The sequence below is a fragment of the Aphanomyces invadans genome, assembly GCF_000520115.1.
Source record: "Aphanomyces invadans strain NJM9701 unplaced genomic scaffold supercont1.11, whole genome shotgun sequence".
Taxonomy (NCBI): Eukaryota; Oomycota; class Saprolegniomycetes; order Saprolegniales; family Verrucalvaceae; genus Aphanomyces; species Aphanomyces invadans.
The window spans coordinates 201111-221269 of NW_008580156.1; the positions used below are offsets into that span (position 1 = coordinate 201111).

The 20159-nt window shown below is 56.3% G+C and overlaps 7 protein-coding genes across 10 annotated transcripts; 5 read left to right on the forward strand and 2 right to left on the reverse strand.

The window, feature by feature from the left end:
* Positions 1–1463: 1463 nt before the first annotated feature.
* H310_06221 (hypothetical protein) lies at positions 1464–2192 on the reverse strand. The gene is made up of 2 exons (XM_008871201.1): positions 1736–2192; positions 1464–1685 (listed from the first exon to the last, which is right to left on the reverse strand). The coding sequence occupies exons 1-2, from the start codon at positions 2143–2145 to the stop codon at positions 1508–1510; spliced, it is 588 nt and encodes a 195-aa protein (XP_008869423.1). The 5' UTR covers positions 2146–2192; the 3' UTR covers positions 1464–1507.
* Positions 2193–2493: 301 nt separating this feature from the next.
* On the forward strand, positions 2494–3655 carry H310_06222 (hypothetical protein). Its single transcript, XM_008871202.1, has one exon. It carries the CDS (start codon positions 2543–2545, stop codon positions 3584–3586), a length of 1044 nt encoding a protein of 347 aa, XP_008869424.1. The 5' UTR covers positions 2494–2542; the 3' UTR covers positions 3587–3655.
* A 417-nt stretch (positions 3656–4072) lies between these two features.
* On the forward strand, positions 4073–5244 carry H310_06223 (hypothetical protein). The gene is made up of 2 exons (XM_008871203.1): positions 4073–4698; positions 4766–5244. The coding sequence occupies exons 1-2, from the start codon at positions 4113–4115 to the stop codon at positions 5221–5223; spliced, it is 1044 nt and encodes a 347-aa protein (XP_008869425.1). The 5' UTR covers positions 4073–4112; the 3' UTR covers positions 5224–5244.
* A 266-nt stretch (positions 5245–5510) lies between these two features.
* Positions 5511–12000, forward strand: H310_06224. Of its 2 annotated transcripts, none has more exons than XM_008871204.1 (9): positions 5511–5831; positions 5883–6095; positions 6140–6190; positions 6246–10556; positions 10602–10682; positions 10728–11135; positions 11190–11295; positions 11337–11655; positions 11701–12000. In XM_008871204.1, exons 1-9 carry the CDS (start codon positions 5568–5570, stop codon positions 11909–11911), a joined length of 5964 nt encoding a protein of 1987 aa, XP_008869426.1. In that variant the 5' UTR covers positions 5511–5567; the 3' UTR covers positions 11912–12000. The 2 variants fall into 2 exon arrangements, with proteins under 2 accessions (XP_008869426.1, XP_008869427.1); XM_008871205.1 differs by having other exon boundaries at positions 11349–11655.
* On the forward strand, positions 11992–14085 carry H310_06225 (hypothetical protein). Of its 3 annotated transcripts, XM_008871206.1 has the most exons (12): positions 11992–12279; positions 12338–12535; positions 12585–12657; positions 12710–12744; positions 12794–12898; positions 12947–13045; positions 13095–13164; positions 13209–13243; positions 13289–13390; positions 13450–13554; positions 13595–13661; positions 13714–14085. In XM_008871206.1, the coding sequence occupies exons 1-12, from the start codon at positions 12061–12063 to the stop codon at positions 13842–13844; spliced, it is 1239 nt and encodes a 412-aa protein (XP_008869428.1). In that variant the 5' UTR covers positions 11992–12060; the 3' UTR covers positions 13845–14085. The 3 variants fall into 3 exon arrangements, with proteins under 3 accessions (XP_008869428.1, XP_008869429.1, XP_008869430.1); XM_008871207.1 differs by having other exon boundaries at positions 13289–13554; XM_008871208.1 differs by having other exon boundaries at positions 13209–13554.
* Positions 14086–14504: 419 nt separating this feature from the next.
* Positions 14505–16992, forward strand: H310_06226 (hypothetical protein). Its single transcript, XM_008871209.1, has 8 exons — positions 14505–14870; positions 14942–15396; positions 15447–15614; positions 15657–15835; positions 15900–16201; positions 16249–16367; positions 16416–16523; positions 16568–16992. The coding sequence occupies exons 1-8, from the start codon at positions 14510–14512 to the stop codon at positions 16925–16927; spliced, it is 2052 nt and encodes a 683-aa protein (XP_008869431.1). The 5' UTR covers positions 14505–14509; the 3' UTR covers positions 16928–16992.
* Positions 16993–17136: 144 nt separating this feature from the next.
* On the reverse strand, positions 17137–20020 carry H310_06227 (histidine-tRNA ligase). The gene has a single exon (XM_008871210.1). The coding sequence runs from the start codon at positions 20005–20007 to the stop codon at positions 17197–17199; it is 2811 nt and encodes a 936-aa protein (XP_008869432.1). The 5' UTR covers positions 20008–20020; the 3' UTR covers positions 17137–17196.
* Between the last annotated feature and the right edge of the window lie 139 nt (positions 20021–20159).

Below are 20159 nucleotides of genomic sequence, written 5' to 3' on the forward strand. Positions count from 1 at the left end.
ATGCTGTGCAATGGGTGGCACGACTACAAACCGAAATGGGACGGCCGCGACGGCGCGAGCAATTCCGCGCTGATGCCCACCAACTCTAACGCTTCCACATCCCCGTAAAAGAACTCGATTTGTTGGTCGAACCACAAGGGGACGCCAACGATGCATGGAAAATGGATGGCCAGGATATCGCCGCGACACGACGTCGCAAACCAAGTCGACGCAGCTTACGCGTCGAATTTGATCTGGACATGGCGTCCGCAGCACATGGCATGGACTCCGGACCATGTCGGACGGAGGGTTCCATTTGTACAGCGACCGAGGTCCGAAATACCACTTGGAACGCTTGCTATCACGTGAATGACAAGGGCGCGTTGAAAGACGTTTGGACGGGCAAACGCTCGGAGGGCTCGAGTTGATGGCGCCTCGACTGAGGATGAACGAGGCCTTGTAAGGGTACTCGTGGCCTTTCCGTCGACGGGCTCTGACGAAAACGACGACTGAAATCCCGTACTCATTGAGCACCACAACGCCACCATCGTCATCCCAATGCTCCGCTGACACTGCTCCAGCTACGTCATCGTCAACAGAGGTGGATTCGTCACCTGGCACGGTGGACATCGCTCTCGATACATGAAATCTCCACGTCGTGGTGATGGACTTCGCCTGGTCCGTCCGCCGATGGCATCTCCGATGTGTGTTGTGAGCGGAGGTTTTTTAGTGACAGCGCGGAAGCACCACAACATGCTTGGAAACCCCGATAGGCGGAAAAGTTATCGAGGAATTCCCACGGTGGGTTTGTGCTTTGGGCTACGAATCGTTGTAAGGATGCACACGCCCGATGCATGCAGCCGCTTGCGACGTGTTCAAACCAGTCTCACAAGTCCTATATTTCAAGCACTGTGGACGAGAACCATCGGTCGAACGCACGAACACACTGTTGGTATCATGATGGCATTCTTGGCGCCTGTCACTTCAAGCTATCCATGCCGCAACCGCATTCGTCCTAAATCCCTGCGCGCGATCAACGCGGCGAATGGCAATCGACGCGGGCGACCGCATTAATATTGGTGGGTGAACGACATCCTTCTCACTCAGGGGCGCGATGGTTTCCAGCTAAATCCCACCATTCCTGCGTTCCTCTGGACAGTGTACGAAGGGATGAGTTGATTGCGTTTACATGGAGATCACCACAACGCACTCGACCCCCCCCGTATTCTTCGGCAGGTTTCTTTCACTTGGTGCGTTGTCGTCACGAATGTTGGCACAGCACTGGCCTCGCCCGTTCACATGTATTTGGATGGAGCCACGATGAAAGGTCGCTTTGGTGTCTCCGCATTTGGGAACACCATGAAGGACAAGTAGGTTGCAGCCCGTGCGTCACGCGGCCTCTGCATTCGCCAAGGCAGCTAACCATGAAGGTGCCATGCCAAAGAAGGCCATTGAGAGAGCGCGCCGTCGATGTTTTACAAGGATGCAGCAGACTTCGTTCGTGGCACGAAGAGTGAAGTACTTGGAATTACATCATAAATGTCGACAAGTACGAGTGCATAAAGTAGAGGTAGATGCCGGCAAACACGACCTTTTGAGCCGTGGGTGGAAGAAGCACGACGAGCGGCACGATCAAGCCCCAAAACCACATGAACAGGATTGGAAGTGTCATCCAGTGCCACACGGGCCACAGACCGATCGAGAAGCTAGAAGATGACAGTTAGATGTCATGGAACGAGGCGAAACGATGCCTTACCTTATACCAGCAAGCACTATGGACGCTAGAATGGCGTGAGTGGTGGATTGAGCTTTCTTGTATTCGAGGGTCTCTCCAAGGTACAGTGCTCGGTAATACTCCAAGTAAGATCCAAGGAGGACGACTGCCGTGGAGAAGAAGATGCCCAGGTTCACGAGCGGTCGGTTCGCGTGCGAAGAATATAGCAACACGTGCCAGAAGCGCACTTCATGCAAGCCAAGACATGCCACAACGAGGAACACGACGCACATGAACTTGGTCACGATGTCGCCGAGGGCGCTACCCTTTGGACGCCGGGACGCCGCAGTTGCAGACGACGTTCCGTTCGGTGCCAATGGGGCGACTTCTGCCTCGTCGTCGTTAAGGTTGATTTCGGTGACCTCGCTTCGCTTCGGTCGCTGCGTTGCCATCGCGGAGGAATCGTCGTCGGACGGTTGTGCGGCGGAAGCACACGAGGGGGTGCATTGTGATTGGTCCGTCAAAACCCCCACGGATGCCACTGGATGAACCAATCAAAACGCGAGAAAGAACGGGTGATGGCTGGATGACTGGTTCAACACGTGGCGCAAACAAATTCATATACAAACACCAAGTTTAAATTTAGTTGGGAACACGTTGGGTGCAACGCGCCCATGACATCGAAAAGGTCCGGTCGATACCGATTTTATACAAATATCAAGATAAGAAAGCATGATATCAATTGCAGCGTCGTCGTGGCCTGCATGCCGTCGTGGCTTTGAAACACGAGAAGCATGTCCCAAAGCTTCGCCACCACCGCACTCGCAAATCTTCCCGCGCCCTCCGAACATGAGCAGCAGCATCCTCGACCACTCGATCGTTGGCCTCGGCAACCCCTTGCTCGACATCAGCGCGTCCGTGTCGGACGAGTTCTTGGCCAAGTACAAGCTCAAGATGGACAACGCGATCTTGGCCGAGGACGAACACTTGCCCATGTACGACGAAATCACCAAGGAGTTTCAAGCCGAATTCATTGCCGGCGGTGCGACCCAAAACTCGATTCGTGTCGCTCAGTGGATGCTCAAGAACCACAGCTCCAAGGCTACGTCGTTCTTTGGCTGCGTCGGCAAGGACGCGTTTGGAAAGGTCCTGCGCGACTGCGCCGAAAAGGACGGCGTGAACGTACACTACATGGAACACGACGAAGTGTCCACCGGCACGTGCGCCGTGTGCTTGAACAAGGAAGGCGAACGCTCGCTCGTCGCCAACTTGTCGGCCGCCAACAAGTTTGAACTCGCCCATTTAGAAGACGACCGCTCCAAGGACATCATCTCCAAGGCCAAGTTCTTCTACTCGGCGGGCTTTCACTTGACCGTGTGCCCGGACGCCATCATGAAGCTGGCCGAGCACGCATCGTACTCAAACAAGGTGTTCCTCCTCAACTTGTCGGCGCCCTTCATCACGCAATTCTTCAAAGATCCGTTGATGGCCGCCATGCACCACGCCGACTTTGTCTTCGGGAACGAAGCCGAAGCGACGGAATTCGGTAAGGCCCACGACTGGGGCGATGACCTCGCTCATGTGGCCCTCCGTGTGGCTCAATTGCCCAAGGCGTCCGGCGCTCGTTGCCGCACCGTCGTGTTCACCCAAGGTGCTAAGCCGACCATCCTCGTCCACAACGGCGAGCTCAAGCTCATCGACGTGCCTGTGTTGGACCAAAGCGAAATTGTCGACACGAACGGTGCCGGGGACGCCTTTGTCGGTGGGTTCATCTCCCAATTGGCACGTGAAAAGCCCATCCAAAAGTGTGTTGAAGCCGGCCACTGGGCCGCCCAAGTCGTGATCCGCCGATCGGGATGCACTCTTCCCGAAACGTGCGAGTACACCGACTAAAGCCTTGTAATCTGTGTTTAAGCATGTACGACATGTTCCATGATCGCTGCTGTCTTCACCGCGAGGTGCGATGGCCTCTAGTATGCAGCGCGCCCCGATTGAGTTGTCCTTTCAGGCAAGTAACGCTGGGTAAACTGCATTGCCAGCTGCGATGAGGCAAGCACGGCATGCAGGGCCAGGTACTAGGCAGTGGCTAGCTGAGAGTGTATTGAGTGGAGCCGCCAGAGAATTCTAGACCTGACGACGACATGAGCGCTGATGGCTCAACGCATGTGTTTTCATCCAAAGATACGCCATGCGGACAAGTTTCATGGACCGTGGCAGGCGCAGGCGTGGCGCTCCCAACCTCCGACAATCATGCACGGCCTTTTCTGCCCTTCAGACACTCCCCAAGCAGCTCCAATGACCGTCTTCATCCATATCCACGATCCTATGTGGTGGAAAACGGAAACGAGCCGCACATGAATAAAAATAGCCACGTGTTGCCGTTCTTGCGCCAGTTTCATCGGTAGAACCGGAGAAGGCGATGTCGTCGGGGTACAAGGGATTCAAGTCGTGGGGCGCGCAGGAGTGCCCGACGCTCAAGCCCGGCGAGACGTACGATGCCCGGGCGACCAAATTCAGCCAGATGGGGTCCAACATTGTGCAAAACCAAGCGACCAACACGGCAATTCGAATTGTGAACCCATCCTTTGAGGCTGTCACCCGAGGCCATTATGGCCAAGTCACGAAACACGACTTTGAGACTCCGACGCGGCCAGTGTCACGTGGAGCCGAGATTGCCAATTCCCGCACGTTTCTCGGGCAAACGCTGTACCAACATGACTTTTTGAACTTTCACGAAGAGGGCCGTCGGATTGCAGCGTTGCCCATGGCTGCGTACGCTGCAGCGTTCGACGAGCTGACCCACGTGCCAAATCAAGACTCGACATCGGACGCCGATCCCAAACAAAAGAAAATAGCTCGCGACGACGTCAAGGCAGTGCTCTGCGCAGTCTACGGCAAGCCCCCCACGGCACGCATCCTTGACATTTACGCGCACATGTTCGACGCGTGTCCAGACGGATTCATCTCGTGGGAAATCTTCCAGGAGGCTGTCTGTCGTCTCTCCAGTACGCGTCGTATCTCCATGTTCCCTCCACTTTGACCAATGCTAGTCTAACTGCTAGAACTGTACAGGTTTGCTGCTGCACCAGACGGTCAAAGTCAGTGGGCAAGCAGGGTGGCTTGAGTTTGTGGCGGCCAAGCACGTCCTGCATGGTGGCACACCGGCGAGCAGCCACCAAATCGACTTTGGAACGTACGGAGGCAATCCACTTGCAAGGCCGTATGTGGGCCGCACGAACGGCATGGCGTCGACAACAGCCGACATGTTTGACGGGACGTCCAAAGCGACATTCCATATTCCACGGTACCAAGGTTTTATCCCGCACACAAAGTACAACCCGACGGCTGTGGCCCAAGGCGACTGCGAGCATGTGCGGGGGAAGTCAGAGGACCTGCGTCTGTACCACCTCAACAATCTACCAGGGTACACGGGGCACAAACCCGTCGACAGCAAGAACGTGCGCGGCGAGGCCAAAACCGGCACCGATGGTCGCACCACCAACGGATTTGTGTTCAAGCCACACATGTAATAAAAGTAAAAAGTCTCCTCATCAAGAGTATCGCATGCAATGAGCCCTTACCAGAGCCCACGAGGAATGGAAAGCCCTTGTGCCAATCAATTTATCAAGTTCCATGGGCACATATCTGCATCGCAGTCGCCCATATCGAGCGCATCTCCCTTCGACCTGTCCATGCCATTGGAGAAATGTATCGTTTCAGCAGGGTATCCGAACAAGATTTCCACAAAAAATGCACCTAGGTGCAACGGAAATTCATGTCTATTTTAAAGGGTTTCAAATTATCCGGACAACCCAATCTTTGTCGAAACGACATCCCGAGAAAGGGGGCGGCAACCACCGCCGAGGTCGAGAGAATGGATGGCGGTCAGGGAGATAGCATCGTACTAGAAGAAGAGATCGACCCAAATTATGAGCCGACGGAAGATGAGGTCATCGAGTACGCCAAGTGGCTGGGGATGGACCTCGACGCCGAGCGGGATCTATTTTGGATTGCGCGAGAAGGCTTGAAAGCACCTTTGCCGGAGAACTGGAAGCCGTGCAAGACGACTGACACGGGAGAAATCTACTACTTTAACTTTGCCTCGGGGGCGAGTACTTGGGACCATCCTTGTGACGAGGTATGCACATGTTGTATCCATGACCGCATGTTAATCCTGCATTGACCCCAGTACTACCGCAAACTGTACGACGATCACAAGAAGAAGACAATTCAGGGGAAGAAATTCCAAGACACGGACGACAAGAAGAAGAAGGAGAAGGACGACATCGCTGAAATCTTGGGTAAAAAGTCCAAGAAGGCGCCGAAAAAGGCCCCCAAGGGCGACTCGTTGGGCGCGGTCAAGTCGGGCATGGAGAAGAAGCCGCTTGGCGCGATTGGAAAGGTGGCAACCCTTTTGCCGTACGAAATGGTTGACGTGGTCGATAGATGCCATTGCCAGGCGGCCTCGGCGCGTTGAAACCAGTTGGCGCTTTGGGGGTACGTCGTTTGGGACATGGAGGCGGCAGCTGCACTGAGCAACGCGGCTGAGTAGAGGCCGACCTCGATGAAATCCCACGAGGCCAAGAGCGACGACGACGACGATGACGATGACGAAGGCAAGTCCAGCGCCCCGACGATCAAAGCTCTACCATCCAGAAAACCACTCGGGAAGAAAGACACTCCTAAGAACACATCCGATGACGAAGCTGTCGAGTCCAAGACAGAAGAGTTGGCAGCCAAGCTGCGAAAGCTCGAGGACGAGCATGCGAGCCAAGTTGCGGCGCTGCAGGCCAAGTTGGCCGCGAAAGAATCCGAGATCAAGCAGCAGCAAGCCGAACTGGACGACGAGGCCGCCACGATCGAGAAGAAGCTGCAGAAACTTCACAAGGAGCACGCAGACGAAGTTGAGAACGTCAAAGAGCTGGACAAGAAACTGACCAAGCGGCGGAAGGACCTCGAAACCGAACATCGCGAGTACATGGACAACGCGGAGGCCAAGTTCAACGAAAAGAAGCGGGATCTCGCGCGCAAGCAAGAGAAGGAACTGAAAGACATGGACGAAAAGCACAAAGAGGCGCTCGAGGATATGGATGCCGCGCATGAAAAGGCGCTGCAGCGGCACGAAGCGATCCGACGAAAGGAAGAGATGCAGGCCGAGCACCGCGAAAAAGAAGAGGCCAGCCGCCTCGACAAACTCAACGCCGAGCTCGATATAGTCAAGACCGAAGCCGCGCAGTACAAAAGACAGGTCAAGACCCTCGAAGAGAAGATGGAAGAAGCGTCGAAGGCACCAACGTATTCGCCCGACCACGTCGCAGCCTTGGAAGCGTCGACTGAAGAATTGAAACGCCAAGTCGAGAAGCTGAAGGAGCAGCTCAAGCAAAAGGACGCCGACATGGAAGCGCAAATGAAGCGTCAAGAAAATGATGCGTTCGATGAAGCGAGACGTCAGGATCCTGTTGCAGCAACATCTCAAACAAACGCGTCCACAAACAAACAAGTCGAAGCGCTGGAAGAGGAAGTGACCTCCTTGAAGAAGATGCTGCAGGATGCGAAGCAATGCGCCGAGAACGCCGACAAGAACGAAAAGTCGTGGGAGGCGGACCGCGCGAAAATGGCGGCAGAACTTGCTACGTGGAAGACCAAGCACGATGAAATCGCAGGAAAGTTGAAAGCGACCGAAACGGCACACGTATCCGAAGTCGCTCAGTTGCAACGAAAGCTTGGCGAAGCAGCGCAACCAACCCGTGCGACGAAGCAGACAGATGACAGCGGGACAAACGAATGGCAAGAAAAGTTTGAAGCCCTTGCGGTCAAGCACGACGTGCTTCAAACGGAATGCGCCGCGGCCAAGTCCACGATTGACGACTTGAAAACGGATGCGACCAAGCTGGACATGGCTTTCCGCGACTTGACCACGAAATACGACGCTGCTTGCAAAGAAAACGAAGCCAATGGAGCTACGACTGCCAGCATGGCCGACTCCAAGCGAGCGTTGGAAGCCACGATTGAGTCCCTCTCTGCCGCGAAAGTGTCGTTGCTCGCGCAACTGGAAGATGCAAAAGCCTCTCACAGGGCGGCCATGGAGCGCGCAGCGCAAGAGTTGCGCCAAGCCAAAGCGGACACTGCGTCGTGGCAAAGCCAATACGAAAACCTCATGGATGCCACAAACAAAGATCAAGCCATCAACGACCAACTGCAGCAATGGCAAGCCAAGTACAACGATCTCCAGTCGTCACACGAAGAATCTGAAGCGGCGTCCCGCGCCCAACTGGACGCCGTCGACAGAAAACTCAAGGGACTCGAACGCGATCACGCAGCTAGTGTCGAGACGTGGAAGAAGAAGTTGCACGAAGCCGAGAGCGATGGGCAACGCCAGCTCGCGGTAGCCAAGGCGACCATCGCCGACCTCCAAGCCAAGTGGACTTCCATGCAAAGCCAAGAGTCGTCCACGAGCACCCTAGTTGCATCGCTGCAAGAACAGCTAAACCAAGCGTACCGCCAAGCTCAGGAGAGCCACGACTCGAACGACGCAATGGACCGCGCGCACAAACGCGCGCTGGAAGCCCACCAAGCGCAGTGGAAGCAACAACTCGACGATTTGCAAGTAGCGCACTCGTCGGCGCTGCAAAATCTAAAGAGTGACTTGATCGCGGTCGAGTCAGCCAAGCGCAAGCTCGACGACCAACGTGCAACCTTGGAGCGGAAACTCAAGCAAAAGGAAAATGAAGTGGCCATGTTGACGACGCAAATCCAAGCGCAGCAGGCGACGACTCAAGAAACGGCAACGTCCATGTGGGAATGGGAAAAGGACAAACTCATGAGCCAGCGAAATGCCCTCGAAAGCGAGAAAGCCGACGTCGAGGCCCGGTTGGACACGCTGCGTGCAGAGCATGACGTGCTGCTTGATACCCACCATCGCACCGTGCTTGACAAGGAGGTCGCCGACAAGAAAGCCAAGCAAAGCGACCTCGACAAGGACCAACTCGCTCAGAAACTCAAAGGCGTTGAAAAGGAATGCGACGCCGTCCAAACGAAATGGCGAGCGTTGACGACGGAAGCAAATGATCTGAAGACTGCGCTGAGCAAAGCCAAGCTTGGGCTCCAAACTGCAGAAGCGCAGTACGAGAAAGCGTCGGAAGAATGCCGCAGCCTGGAAGGACTCGTCAAGCAAGCTCGCGACTTGAGCGACAAGCACCAGGCGGACGCCCGCGGCCTGCAATTGCAACTAGACGACGCCCTCTTTCAAAAACAACGCGTCGAGCACGACCTGTTGAACCTTCAGCATGAACTCGACCGCGTCAACGAACAAAACACCCTGCGATTGTCGAGCACGTCCGCGATGACCAGCAGCGGCGAACACGAGAGTTTGAGACATCAAGTCGAGCAACTCACAGCGGACTCTCGGGCTGCCAACGACAAAGTGAGGCAGCTTCAAGCGAGGGCGCAGGAATTTGAGACCAAGTACAAGCAGGGACAGGAAACTTACGATCGGCACACGACTTTGTGGGTAGCGGAGAAGCAAAGTCTAGTGGACAAGCTCGACAAGTTGAAGAGCCAGCACCAGCAACTAGACCGCCAGCTTCGAACGACCAGCCACGACAAAGAAGACGTGGAGGCTCAGCGCGATCGATTGCACGACGAAAAGGCGGATCTGGAAAAGCGCTTGAAGCATCAAACCGACGCGGTCGCAGCCGCACAGACCAAGCTCTCGGAGACTGTGCATCACGTCGACGAACTCGATGGGAAGTTTCGGTCCGCAACGTATGAATTGCATGCAGCGGAAGGCAAACTCAAGCGTTTGGAGCACGAACTGGATCGCACCAAGGCTGAACTCGCGTCGCGCACCCAAGACAAAGACTCGATGGAAGCCAAATGGCGCCAGGACGTTGCTCAGTTTGAAGCCAAGCTAAAGAGCATACGCCAAGACCAAACCGACCAGCTCCATAAACGAGTGGGCGAGGAGCAGGCAAAGCGGGACGAAGCTGCTCTCGAGTGGAAGCGCGACGCGGACGACAAAAAGAAGGAGTGGCAGGCGCGACTTAGCCAGCTCGAATCGGACAAGTCAGCAGCCCAGGCGCAGCTGATTCAAGTCTCCAAGGAGCTGGCGACCACACAAAACGACATGGAGCACCTGTCGTCGCTAAAGCAAAAGCTGGAAGCACAAGCGAAATCTCACGCGGAGCAAGCTGAAAAAGATCGAAACGAATGGCAAGACCAACTCGACCAAGTCAAAGCAAAGTTGAAGACCGCGTTAGCCGAAAAGGACGAGCTCATGGTGTCGGTGGCCTCCGCCGGCCCCAACCGCGGGAATCGCATCTCATCAATGCAACAAGACATACCTCCGCAGTGTGACAATGGGCCAGCGCAACTGAAACTTCAAATGGCCCAGGTTTCCAAAACCGAGTTGGAAACCCATTTGCACGACATCACAATGCAATGCGAAAGTTGGCGGCGAAAGGCAGCGCTGCTGGATTCGCGTAGTCGGGATTTGGCGCTCGAGATCGAGGCGTTGCACGTAGAAAACGCTGCACTTCGCGCGTCCAGCCAACGCATGCACACGTCTGCGCTTGACAGCCTCAGCACCGTCGAACGACTCAACTACGAGCACAAAAAACGAATGGTCCGGTCCGAGTACATGACGCAGCTGCGCGAGTTCACCGAGCGCGAGGAGTTGGCGCTCGCTCGCCAAAAGGCCCGCGTCCGTGCGAGTTGCGAACGGCAGTTGGACGAGCTCGTTGGTGATTTTGAAAAGCAAAAGGCGCAGCGGATGGACCAAGAAGAACGCGAGTTTCAATCGGCCCTGCATCACTGCCAGTCGGAAAACCAAATGAAGCTGGGGCAAGTGCTCAAAGACCATCGCGTGAGTCGACTTCTGCATCATGTATCTGTTGACGTCCTCGTTCAGGACAAACTGGCCGCGCTCGAACACGAACTCCAGCACAAACAGACAAAGCATCTTCAGACGCTGTCCAAGCAGATGCAAGAGGTCGGAGCCGTAACATGTTCGATTGCAATGACGTGTTGGGTACAGGAAGAAGACCAGTTGTCGGCGCGCCTGCGAGATACAAAGCAGCTCAATCGGGAAGACGACTTGGCACATGTTTCTCGTCTACAGCCTGGATCGTTCGAAGTGCCAGTCGCATGGACCAAGCTGCATGACGAACCGGCACGTGTTGCGGCGGCAATGAGTCCATCGCGATCTCCAGCTCGCCAACCCGTAAAGGTGAGGAAACCAGAGTCGAAGCCGCACCACCATGCGTGGCGGCGTCGGCTTCAGCAAGAACACGAGCTACTGTCCAAGACCAAGCAGTACTTGACAAAGCAGAAGAGGAGCCTCAAACAGCGAATGGCCAAGTTGCAGGACGAGAAGGAGTGGTGGCAGCGCCGGCCACATTATCACACGAAAGCGCGCGACAACATGAAGTACCTTCTCGAGCAGGTACTAGTCCGTCGAACCATTTGTGCCGTCGACACGACGAACCGGGCCACGTAGCATGCACATCAGCTGGCAAGCGATGCCAAGGAGTTGAAAGCGACCGAGAAATGGATGGTCAAGCGAGAGCGCAAGATACACGCGCTGGACCGTTCGTGCAACCAAGGTAGTGCTTGAAATGCATGCACTGACTTGACTCTGGGCGAGATGTCGAGGTAGACTTGGACGAAGACGGCGAGGGCGACCCGTCCGAAGCGTCCGTAGACGTGCACGTGGAGCAGTTGCTCGATGACTTAGTTTCCGATGGATCGACGATGTCGGCCAAGCTCCACACATACTCAAGAAGCCAGATGCAAGCAGCAGCCACGCTTCCGTGGCCATCCGAGATCGCTGAACGATACGAGGCACCGTCACAGCCGTCGTACTCAGTCGTGTACCCCAGCCGAAGCGTCGACGCGTATGTGGATCGGGGAGGGCATTGGGCTGGGTATGCTTACCAACCCCACTACACTCGACTCCCAGAACGGTACGCTCGGCATCGTGTCGACTGCGGTGATCATGGTTCCTGCAGGGTCCATGCCTACGAGCCATTCATGCCGACAGCTCCTCGCACCCCGCTGTACGACTCCAAATTGAGCAATTGGGTCCACAAACGAGAACGGGCGAGTGCTGCGGCAAGCGCCCACAGCAACTACCTGACCCAGTTGTCGCAAGAACTAAAGGCGTATTCAAGCAAGTACCAAACCGCGCATTCGGAAGGCGAAGTCGACGCGTTGCCGTGACAGGATGTCTGCTTTGTAGCTACCTTTCGGCCCCTGCGTTTGGCACATGCCGCTCATGAAAAATATACATCCTGCCTCGTCCTGTCTCGCCATGTTTGAGAGTTTGCAACGAAACGGCGGCGGCCCATTGCCCGTTTCACGCAGCAGTCATGCCGGGCACGGTCGCGGAATCCCCGCGATCGTTTGTGATGAGTACGTTGCCAACCATGGCATTGCGCAAGATGCATGCACTGCGTGAGCTCAAGAAGCTTCCCGTGACATTCGAGCCGTCCTGCACGCCGCTCCATGCTGTCGTGTTGCGTGGCCAAGTGGACCGCGTCGTCCGGTATCTCGCGGCGACACCGGCCCTCGTCCACGCAATCGACAAGGTACGAGCTGGAAGCATGTCCGGGTTTGGCCGACATTGAACCCCCACGTCGAATGCAGGACGGCAACACGCCACTGCATCATGCTTGTGTCACGGGCCACCACGTGATAGCACGGCGACTGATCGATGGCGGAGCTCACGTAAACGCCCGCAACAAGTCGGGGAGCACGCCGCTGCACAAAGCTGCCCTTGGTGGCCACATGGATTGCGTCGCCCTCTTGATCGAGTCGCATGCCAACGTGTTGCTGACGAACGAGGTGCGTACACGTTTCCAGCACGTGCATGCATGCCGAGCGCGGGGCGTAGAAGGGACAGTTTGCGGCCGACTTGGCGGGGTGGCGCATGCACACACAAGTCACTCGATTCCTTCGTGACCACGGTGCGAGCGCCAATTTCCCGTCGAGCAAGACCGACCATTGTCGCATATGTAGACCAGACAGCGATCCTTTGCATCCTTCCAGACGAAGCATGCCCGACGATGTCTCGATGGTTCGTCGACTGACAGGATGCATTAGAACGGCAACACACGGCTGCATTATGCATGCGCGTGCAACAAACTCAATGCTGTCGTCGCGATTGCGCGCGACACTGCCCCACCAGACATCGACGTTCCCAACAAGGTGGTGGCCACAAGCGGTCGTGACGGCATGCTGATGCAACCCGTGCAGGATGGATTCACCCCGCTTCACGTGGCAGCACAACGTGGTCATTACGACGTGATCGAAGCGTTGGTGGCGCGAGGAGCGAACCCATGTGTCGTCACCGCGGTACTTGTGGAGCTTGCCCATTCGGCGCGTGCTTCCTTTCTTCGTCTAGCGAGGCGAGTGCGCTGTGGACTTGGCGGGTAGCCAACATCTTCGCGTGCGCAACAGCCTCTTGCGTCTGGGTAAGTTGCAACGACCGCCAGCGGCCATGACGCAGACGCTGTAGAACGGACGTACTTGGCAAACTACGATTGCCACGAGGTCCATCGCCAAACAACGAAGACAAATCACGCTTGGAAAATGTAGAACGGAAGCACCGCTTTGCATGTGGCATGTACACTCGGCCGCCTTGCCCTCGTCAAGGACCTGCTGCAATCCGACGCGGCCGATGCCGAAAGCGTCGACCAGGTGATAAGCCTCACAAACACCTCCATCTGCTCCTTGACAGCATGATGAGGAAGCTTCAGGATGGAAACACTCCGCTGCACGTGGCTGTGCAGCACCATCGACAGGATGTCGCGATGTATCTCCTGACCGTGCCAGCATCCATCGACGTCACTGTCAAGAATAAGGTTGGACACTGCACACTCTGTCACACTCAACGAGTCGCAGGCTGGCCAAAGTGCGGCCGATGTAGCCTCAGACATCACAGCATTACGACCTCTCTTGCTACGCGCTGGTATGGTCCAGCGAGCTCCTCCAGTGCGCACTGGTTTGATATCGATGCGTAGAAGCCACTGCAGTGGCGTCGGCCTGCGTCGAGAACTTCGTCGACGAAATGCACCGCCAAGTACAGTCCCGTGACCGAGCCAGACAGGATAAGGTCAACCTCGTCTTTGGTCGACCGTCCAAGGCAAAGTAAGCATCGGCAGCATGATTCGGCAGCTTCAGTCAGCCGTGAAGTTCAACCACGATGGAGATTGTCGCCGCCGGCAGTCGTGGAACATCGAGAGAATATGAAACACATCCCATTTGTGTCACACATTCGACGCATCAAAGGGGTGACTACAACGCCGATAACCATGCCAGGTTTGCAGTGCGCAGGAAGAGCGGTTGGGCACGTCGTTGCGCTGGTTCGCCGAGTTCTCGTGCTCGTAGTCACGATCAAGCTTGGGGCTTTGATTCGTTTGAACGATCGATGTGCTGTGCTGTAAGTGCAGTCACAGTCCCCCTCCCCACACGTCCCACAAATCGGCATAGCTGCTCGCCCGATGTTCTCTATCCAGCTGCATTTCAGCGGGGCGGCGCCGCGTCGTGGCCAACGGTGGGATTTCGACGAGCGCACAACGAAAGAGGTGGCCCACGAGTTGGCAGTCCAACCTATGTAAGAACTCAAAACACAAAAATGGAACCACTTTATACCCATTTTGCATTATCTATACTTATATTATATATAAAACGTTTCCATTTTGAAAAATTGTCATGTATCGTCTTCACATGGGCGGATCGCAATCCTTTTTCCATCTCCTGACCAGATGGGTGTCCCCGAGGGAGGAAGGTCGAGGTTACTTTCGCATTTGGATGGCAATGTTAGGTCGGCGTGTGTCGTTGCTTCGCCGCCTCGTGCGCATCTCGTCGGTGCAGCGCTCGGCTTTCTTGTCCACCAAGAAAAACTACTTTGAGGAGTACGACAAGAGCCTCGCCGACCCCGAAGCGTTTTGGGCCGAAGCTGCCAAGGACATCCACTGGTTCAAGCCGTACACGACCGTCCTCGATCAATCTAACTCGCCTTTCAACAAGTGGTTTGTCGATGGGGAAATGAATTCGTGCTACAGCGCCGTGGACGAGCACGTTGCCAACGGCCGCGGCGACCAAGTCGCGATTCATTACGACAGCCCCATGACAAACACCAAGATCGACATCACGTACAAAGAGCTCCAAGATAAAGGTACTCGCTCTCTATTCTTCCCACGTCATGGTTTGCCTTTCGTTGATGATGGGGCCAATGGTCTGTGCTAGTGTCGCGATTCGCGGGGGCGCTAGCCGCCGAGGGTGTTACTAAAGGCGACCGCGTCGTCATCTACATGCCGATGGTCCCGGAGACAGCGGTCGCCATGTTGGCATGTGCGCGTCTCGGCGCCATTCATTCCGTCGTCTTCGGAGGGTTTTCCTCCAAAGAACTCGCCATTCGAATTGAAGATGCGTCGCCAAAGGTAATCTTGGCGGCGAGTTGTGGCCTCGAGCCCAAGGGCGTCATCAAATACGAAAGCCTTCTCAAAGGCGCGTTGTCACTGAGCTCCCATCAGCCGCAGCGATGCGTGATCTTACAACGTGATCAATGCCACTACAACATCGACTCGCCCCGCGACGTGTGCTGGGATGCGTTTGTCCAAAATGCTACGCCGCATCCGTGTGTGCCCGTCAAGGCGACCGACCCGCTTTACATCTTGTACACGTCTGGCACGACCGGCAAGGTACTGTTGGTTCGACGTCACGGAATGTTCTCACGTGCTGCGGCCATTAGCCCAAAGGCGTCGTGCGAGACAACGGCGGCCACAATGTTGCGCTCAAGTGGGTCTTTCAGCACGTGCTTGGGCTTCACCCTGGCGATGCATGGTGGGCGGCGTCCGATTTCGGCTGGGTCGTCGGGCACTCGTTCATCGTATACGGACCTCTCTTTCTTGGTTGCACGGTGCGTTTTAAGCACAACGCAGGGCTTTACGTGGTCCTCTAGTCGGTCATTTACGAAGGCAAGCCGGTGGGCACGCCGGACGCGGGTGCGTTCTGGCGAGTCGTGTCCGAATACAATGTCCGCAGCATGTTTACTGCGCCGACGGCTCTGCGCGCCATTCGAAAGGAGGATCCGAACGCGTTGCAAGTGGAAAAGTATGCGTCCAAGATGAAGAACCTCCGGTACTGCGCGCATCATTTTTCGAGCTCGTTGGCGTCCGCACAGTGTCTCAAGTGTATGGCGCAGGTCGTTGTTTGTCGCCGGCGAGCGTGGGGACCCCGCCACGATCGAGTTTTTCATGAACGAGCTCAAGATCCCGATCGTGGACAATTGGTGGCAGACCGAGATTGGGTTTCCCGTGTGCTCTCAGATGATGGGCATGAACCAGACCAGGCTGGACGGTCGCGAGTGTCCCGGCATCAAACTCGGGTCGGCATCGCGTCCTGTTCCAGGCTTTGATGTCGTGCTGCACAACCACGACGAGCCAACGGAGGACCCGAACGAAGTCAAGGAAGGCAGCATCTTGCTCCGATTGCCGCTGCCTCCAGGTTCGCGCCGTTTGCTCGAGCTTCTCACGACATGCCCGGCTGTACAGGTTGTTTCACGACGCTGTTCAACAACGAAGCCGAGTACGTATCCAAGTACATGGCCGAGAACCCGGGGTTCTACACAACGGGTGACGCCGGCTTCATCGATCCCGACAACTACGTTTATGTAATGCCGACGGCGCTTTCATTGGCATGCTAACTGGGGCAGTGGTAGATCATGTCGCGCACGGACGACATCATCAACGTCGCGGGCCATCGGTTGAGCACGGGCGCGATTGAAGAAGTGATTCAACGCGACGACAACGTGGCCGAGTGCGCTGTGGTACGCCATCGATTGCCGTGGCTCGAGTCATCGTGGGGCGTTAGGTGGGAGTGGCCGACACGCTCAAGGGCCAAGTGCCGATCGCGCTCGTTGTTCTCAAGTCGAACGCAGGCGAGTCGAACGAGCACGTGTCGGCAGCGATTGTGACGCGTGTGCGCCAAGAAATTGGAGCGTTTGTGTGCCTTCGACACGTGGTTGTCGTGGACCACTTGCCCAAGACGCGGTCGGGTAAGATTGTCCGTCGCACGATTCAAACGATGGCCGACAACAAACCGTTTGCGATCCCCGCCACGATTGAAAACGAAGCTGTCCTGGACGACATCCTCGTCGCTCTCCAGTCGATCGGGTATGCCAAGCATCCCCACCACCACCTCGAGCCCCACCAGCACGTCGCCAACACTTAGTGCTGCCTACTGTGTGTGAATGTGTCTCTAGTCCACTAAATCATCCCCTCAATATTTCCTTTCCACGCCAGCTCGTCGTTCCAGTGTCATCTGGCACGAGCAGTCGACTCGATGATGCAGCGACTGGCTCCATGCGGACGTGGCGAGGGATTCCATGCGACCTTGATCGCTTTTGATGCGTCCAAAGGGATCGTCGAGACCCTTCCACGTGTGCACACACAAAGAGCGATCGATCGATTCGAGTTGGCAACTGGTGGTGCAGCTACTACTTAATCCCAACTCACGACGTTCGTCGTGGCAACGCCAAAGCGGCGGAGAGTCGCGATCAGGTCGTTTTCGTCGATCGTGACTTCTTCCTTGGTCGCGAGCACCTTGACTTTGACTTGGTGGTTGGCAATTTCGTCTTCCCCGAGCACGACAATGTACGGAATACCTGTGTCGAGCGCGTGTTGGAGCTGCTTGACAAACTTGGGGTTCTCGGACGGGAGGATCTCGGCGGCAATGTGCGCGGCCCACAGCTTCTGGCACACTTCGAGGCGCGGGACGAGCAGGCCCGCCGACGTTTGCGTCACCAGCACTTGGGACACAGGCGTCTTGAGGCCGTCGCCGTGGTTCTCCGCGTGCTTTTGGAGCATGCCAAAGATGCGTTCAATGCCCAAACTCACACCGATGCACGGGATCTGCGCATTCGTGGCCGAAAACATCCCAACTAAATTGTCGTATCGACCACCGGCCGCAATCGATCCGACCTGCGTCGCGTCGGCACCCGTCAGGACAAACTCGTAGATGAGCCCGGTGTAGTAGTCCAATCCGCGGGCAAGCGACAGGTCGAACGAGACGAAATCAAGCACGCCCATCGCTTCCAAGTACGACCACAGCAACGCAAGTTCCTTCATCGCTTCGGCGGCGGCAGGGTGGTCGCCGAAGCGCTTCTCCGCCACCAGTTGTGCGTGCAACGTCTTGGGGTGGCCCACTTGCGTGACAAAGCCTTGGATACGATCGGCAACGTCGGCAGGAATGTCCTTCTCGTCCACCATTTCGGCACGGACGTTCTCCCACGGTTCTTTGTCCAGCTTGTCGATGGCGCTGCACGTCGTGCGCAGTTTGTCGGCGGGGACACCACAGATTTCCAAAATTGCGTCGAGCAACTTGCGATGGCTCAACTTGATCTTGAACGGCCCGAGCTCTGGGAACTGCTGCAGCACTTCAATCCCAATCGAGATCACCTCGGCATCGGCCAACATGGTCGGGTACACGCCAGCGATGTCAAAGTCGCACTGGTAGAACTCACGGAACCGACCTCGCGCAATTTGCGGGTTGTCGCGGCGGTAGACTCGGGCAATGGCGTACCGCTTCATGTTGCCGGGGTTGTGGAGGGCCATGAACCGCGCGAAAGGCACCGTCAAATCGTACCGAAGGGCCAGTAACTCACCCCCTTGATCAGCCAAGTCGTAGATTAACTTGGAGTCCTCGCCGTACTTGCCTGTCAGGGTTTCCTTGAGCTCGAACACGGGAGTCTCAATTTCGACGCCGCCATGGCGCTTGAAGACGGCGCGAACTTTATGGAAGATGCGCTCGCGGAGGTGCATTTGCGGGGGCAAAAAATCCTGCGCGCCCTTGGCAATTTTTGGGCGCCGCTTCTGGCCACCACTGAGGCCACTTAGTCGCGCGTACAACTCTTCGAGGAAGACGACGGCGCCTTGGACACGGAAATCGAACGGGCTGAGAGCACCGCTGCCGTGGGAGGAAGCCAAGAATGACCGGAACGCGGAGCTACCGACGCCAGCGCTCAAGCTGTCCTTCGCCGCCTTCTTCGCCGCCTTTTCCTTGAGCTTTTCAGCCTTTTGCCGGCGCTTCTCCAACACTTTAGCGCGTTGGGCTTCGCTCATCGCAGCAAGAGCCTCATCTTCCTTGGCTTCAGCTGCCGCTTGCTTGGCCGCAATTTCTGCCGACTTGGCCGAGTCGGCGTCTTTCCCAGCTCCTCCTTGCGTGGCCTCTTGGGTCGCCAAGATCGATTGAGCCGCACGAACTTCGGCATTCAGTTGTGCAGCCGTGGCTTCCACCAACAAGAATGCAGCGACGGGCGTAGCCACCTTACTAGCCGCTTCAGCGGGAGAAATAGACGACGGTAGAAGAGCCACTCGGCCGCGGGAACCATCGAAGAGCGCTTCCACAGCGCTATGGATAGACAAGAGCGACTGCTTGAGCAATTCCGGGTGGAACGAAGAGAGACCGAGCGAGGCGCCCGGCGCGTTCAAGTCGGCTTCGACGGTCTTGGCGACCGCAGCGATGGTGTCGCGCGCAGGACCGTGGTACTGTGGAATCGAACGAATTGCCAACGGATCGACTTTTTCGGTCACAACAGCGTACTTGGAGTTGTCCAACATCACCCGAAGGTTGGTGGCAACCGTGAGCATGCCTCGGTGAGGGCGAGAAGCATCGTGGGTTTCCTGGAACGGCGCAGGGGATGCCTTGAGTGCTTCGCAGGTGAGAGCGGCAGCTGCATCCGCAATGGGCGCAAGACCCTTGGCGCCGCTCACGATGGACGCTACAACTGCTTGAAGAGAGCCACCGCCTTGCGTTAACGTGGCTTGCTCGATCGACGACAGCGCAGACGGTAGGGTGAGACTGGTGGAAGTCAGACCGTCCGTCAACGTAACAATTTTGCTCGATTTGAGAGTAGCCTTGCCGTGGCCTTTCAAGGCTTCCAACAGCGCGATGGATGCAGCATCGACTTCAACGAGTTTCGTAGTGGGGGCAGGAATTTGCGGAATGAGGTCGGCGTTGAGCAACGCCACGAGAAAGTCCAAAGTTTCAAGGACGGCAGCCGAGCGAAGTCCTGCGTGCTTGACGATGAAGTTGACACGTGACAGCAAGTACGCACGTCCGAGTACTGGCGACAAATACGAATTGTCTGCCGACACGTCAGCTGCCGGTAACGTCACAACGCGGGCCGCATCGTCCTTGTGCAACTCGACCGCAGCCAGCGGCTCCAATGTCACTTTCGCCCCGACAAAGGCGACAGAGCTGAACTCCTCCAAGCTGAGCTTCTTTGATCCGACCGTGACGCGGTTCGCCATATTCCGAGAATGATCAAAAATGCAACATGCGACCAGTGATTCCCGCAACACATTCTTGTGATGCGCAGAGATCCGGATATCCACAAGGATCCGGATAACATCACGACCACCATTCAGATTGACGCTACCACCACAACTTGGGCGATGGATCT

Coding starts and splice junctions, on each gene's coding strand:
- H310_06226 (XM_008871209.1), top strand. CDS start 14,510: ATGTTAGGTCGGCGTGTGTCGTTGCTTCGCCGCCTCGTGCGCATCTCG. Junction 15,836..15,899: donor TCCAAGATGAAGAACCTCCG/GTACTGCGCGCA, acceptor TGTATGGCGCAG/GTCGTTGTTTGTCGCCGGCG. Junction 16,368..16,415: donor ATCCCGACAACTACGTTTAT/GTAATGCCGACG, acceptor GGGCAGTGGTAG/ATCATGTCGCGCACGGACGA.
- H310_06223 (XM_008871203.1), top strand. CDS start 4,113: ATGTCGTCGGGGTACAAGGGATTCAAGTCGTGGGGCGCGCAGGAGTGC. Junction 4,699..4,765: donor GGCTGTCTGTCGTCTCTCCA/GTACGCGTCGTA, acceptor AGAACTGTACAG/GTTTGCTGCTGCACCAGACG.
- H310_06225 (XM_008871206.1), top strand. CDS start 12,061: ATGCCGGGCACGGTCGCGGAATCCCCGCGATCGTTTGTGATGAGTACG. Junction 12,280..12,337: donor TCGTCCACGCAATCGACAAG/GTACGAGCTGGA, acceptor CGTCGAATGCAG/GACGGCAACACGCCACTGCA. Junction 12,745..12,793: donor TTTGCATCCTTCCAGACGAA/GCATGCCCGACG, acceptor AGGATGCATTAG/AACGGCAACACACGGCTGCA.
- H310_06224 (XM_008871204.1), top strand. CDS start 5,568: ATGGATGGCGGTCAGGGAGATAGCATCGTACTAGAAGAAGAGATCGAC. Junction 6,096..6,139: donor CGCTTGGCGCGATTGGAAAG/GTGGCAACCCTT, acceptor CGTGGTCGATAG/ATGCCATTGCCAGGCGGCCT. Junction 11,656..11,700: donor TACACTCGACTCCCAGAACG/GTACGCTCGGCA, acceptor TGGTTCCTGCAG/GGTCCATGCCTACGAGCCAT.
- H310_06222 (XM_008871202.1), top strand. CDS start 2,543: ATGAGCAGCAGCATCCTCGACCACTCGATCGTTGGCCTCGGCAACCCC.
- H310_06227 (XM_008871210.1), bottom strand. CDS start 20,007: ATGGCGAACCGCGTCACGGTCGGATCAAAGAAGCTCAGCTTGGAGGAG.
- H310_06221 (XM_008871201.1), bottom strand. CDS start 2,145: ATGGCAACGCAGCGACCGAAGCGAAGCGAGGTCACCGAAATCAACCTT. Junction 1,686..1,735: donor ATAGTGCTTGCTGGTATAAG/GTAAGGCATCGT, acceptor GTCATCTTCTAG/CTTCTCGATCGGTCTGTGGC.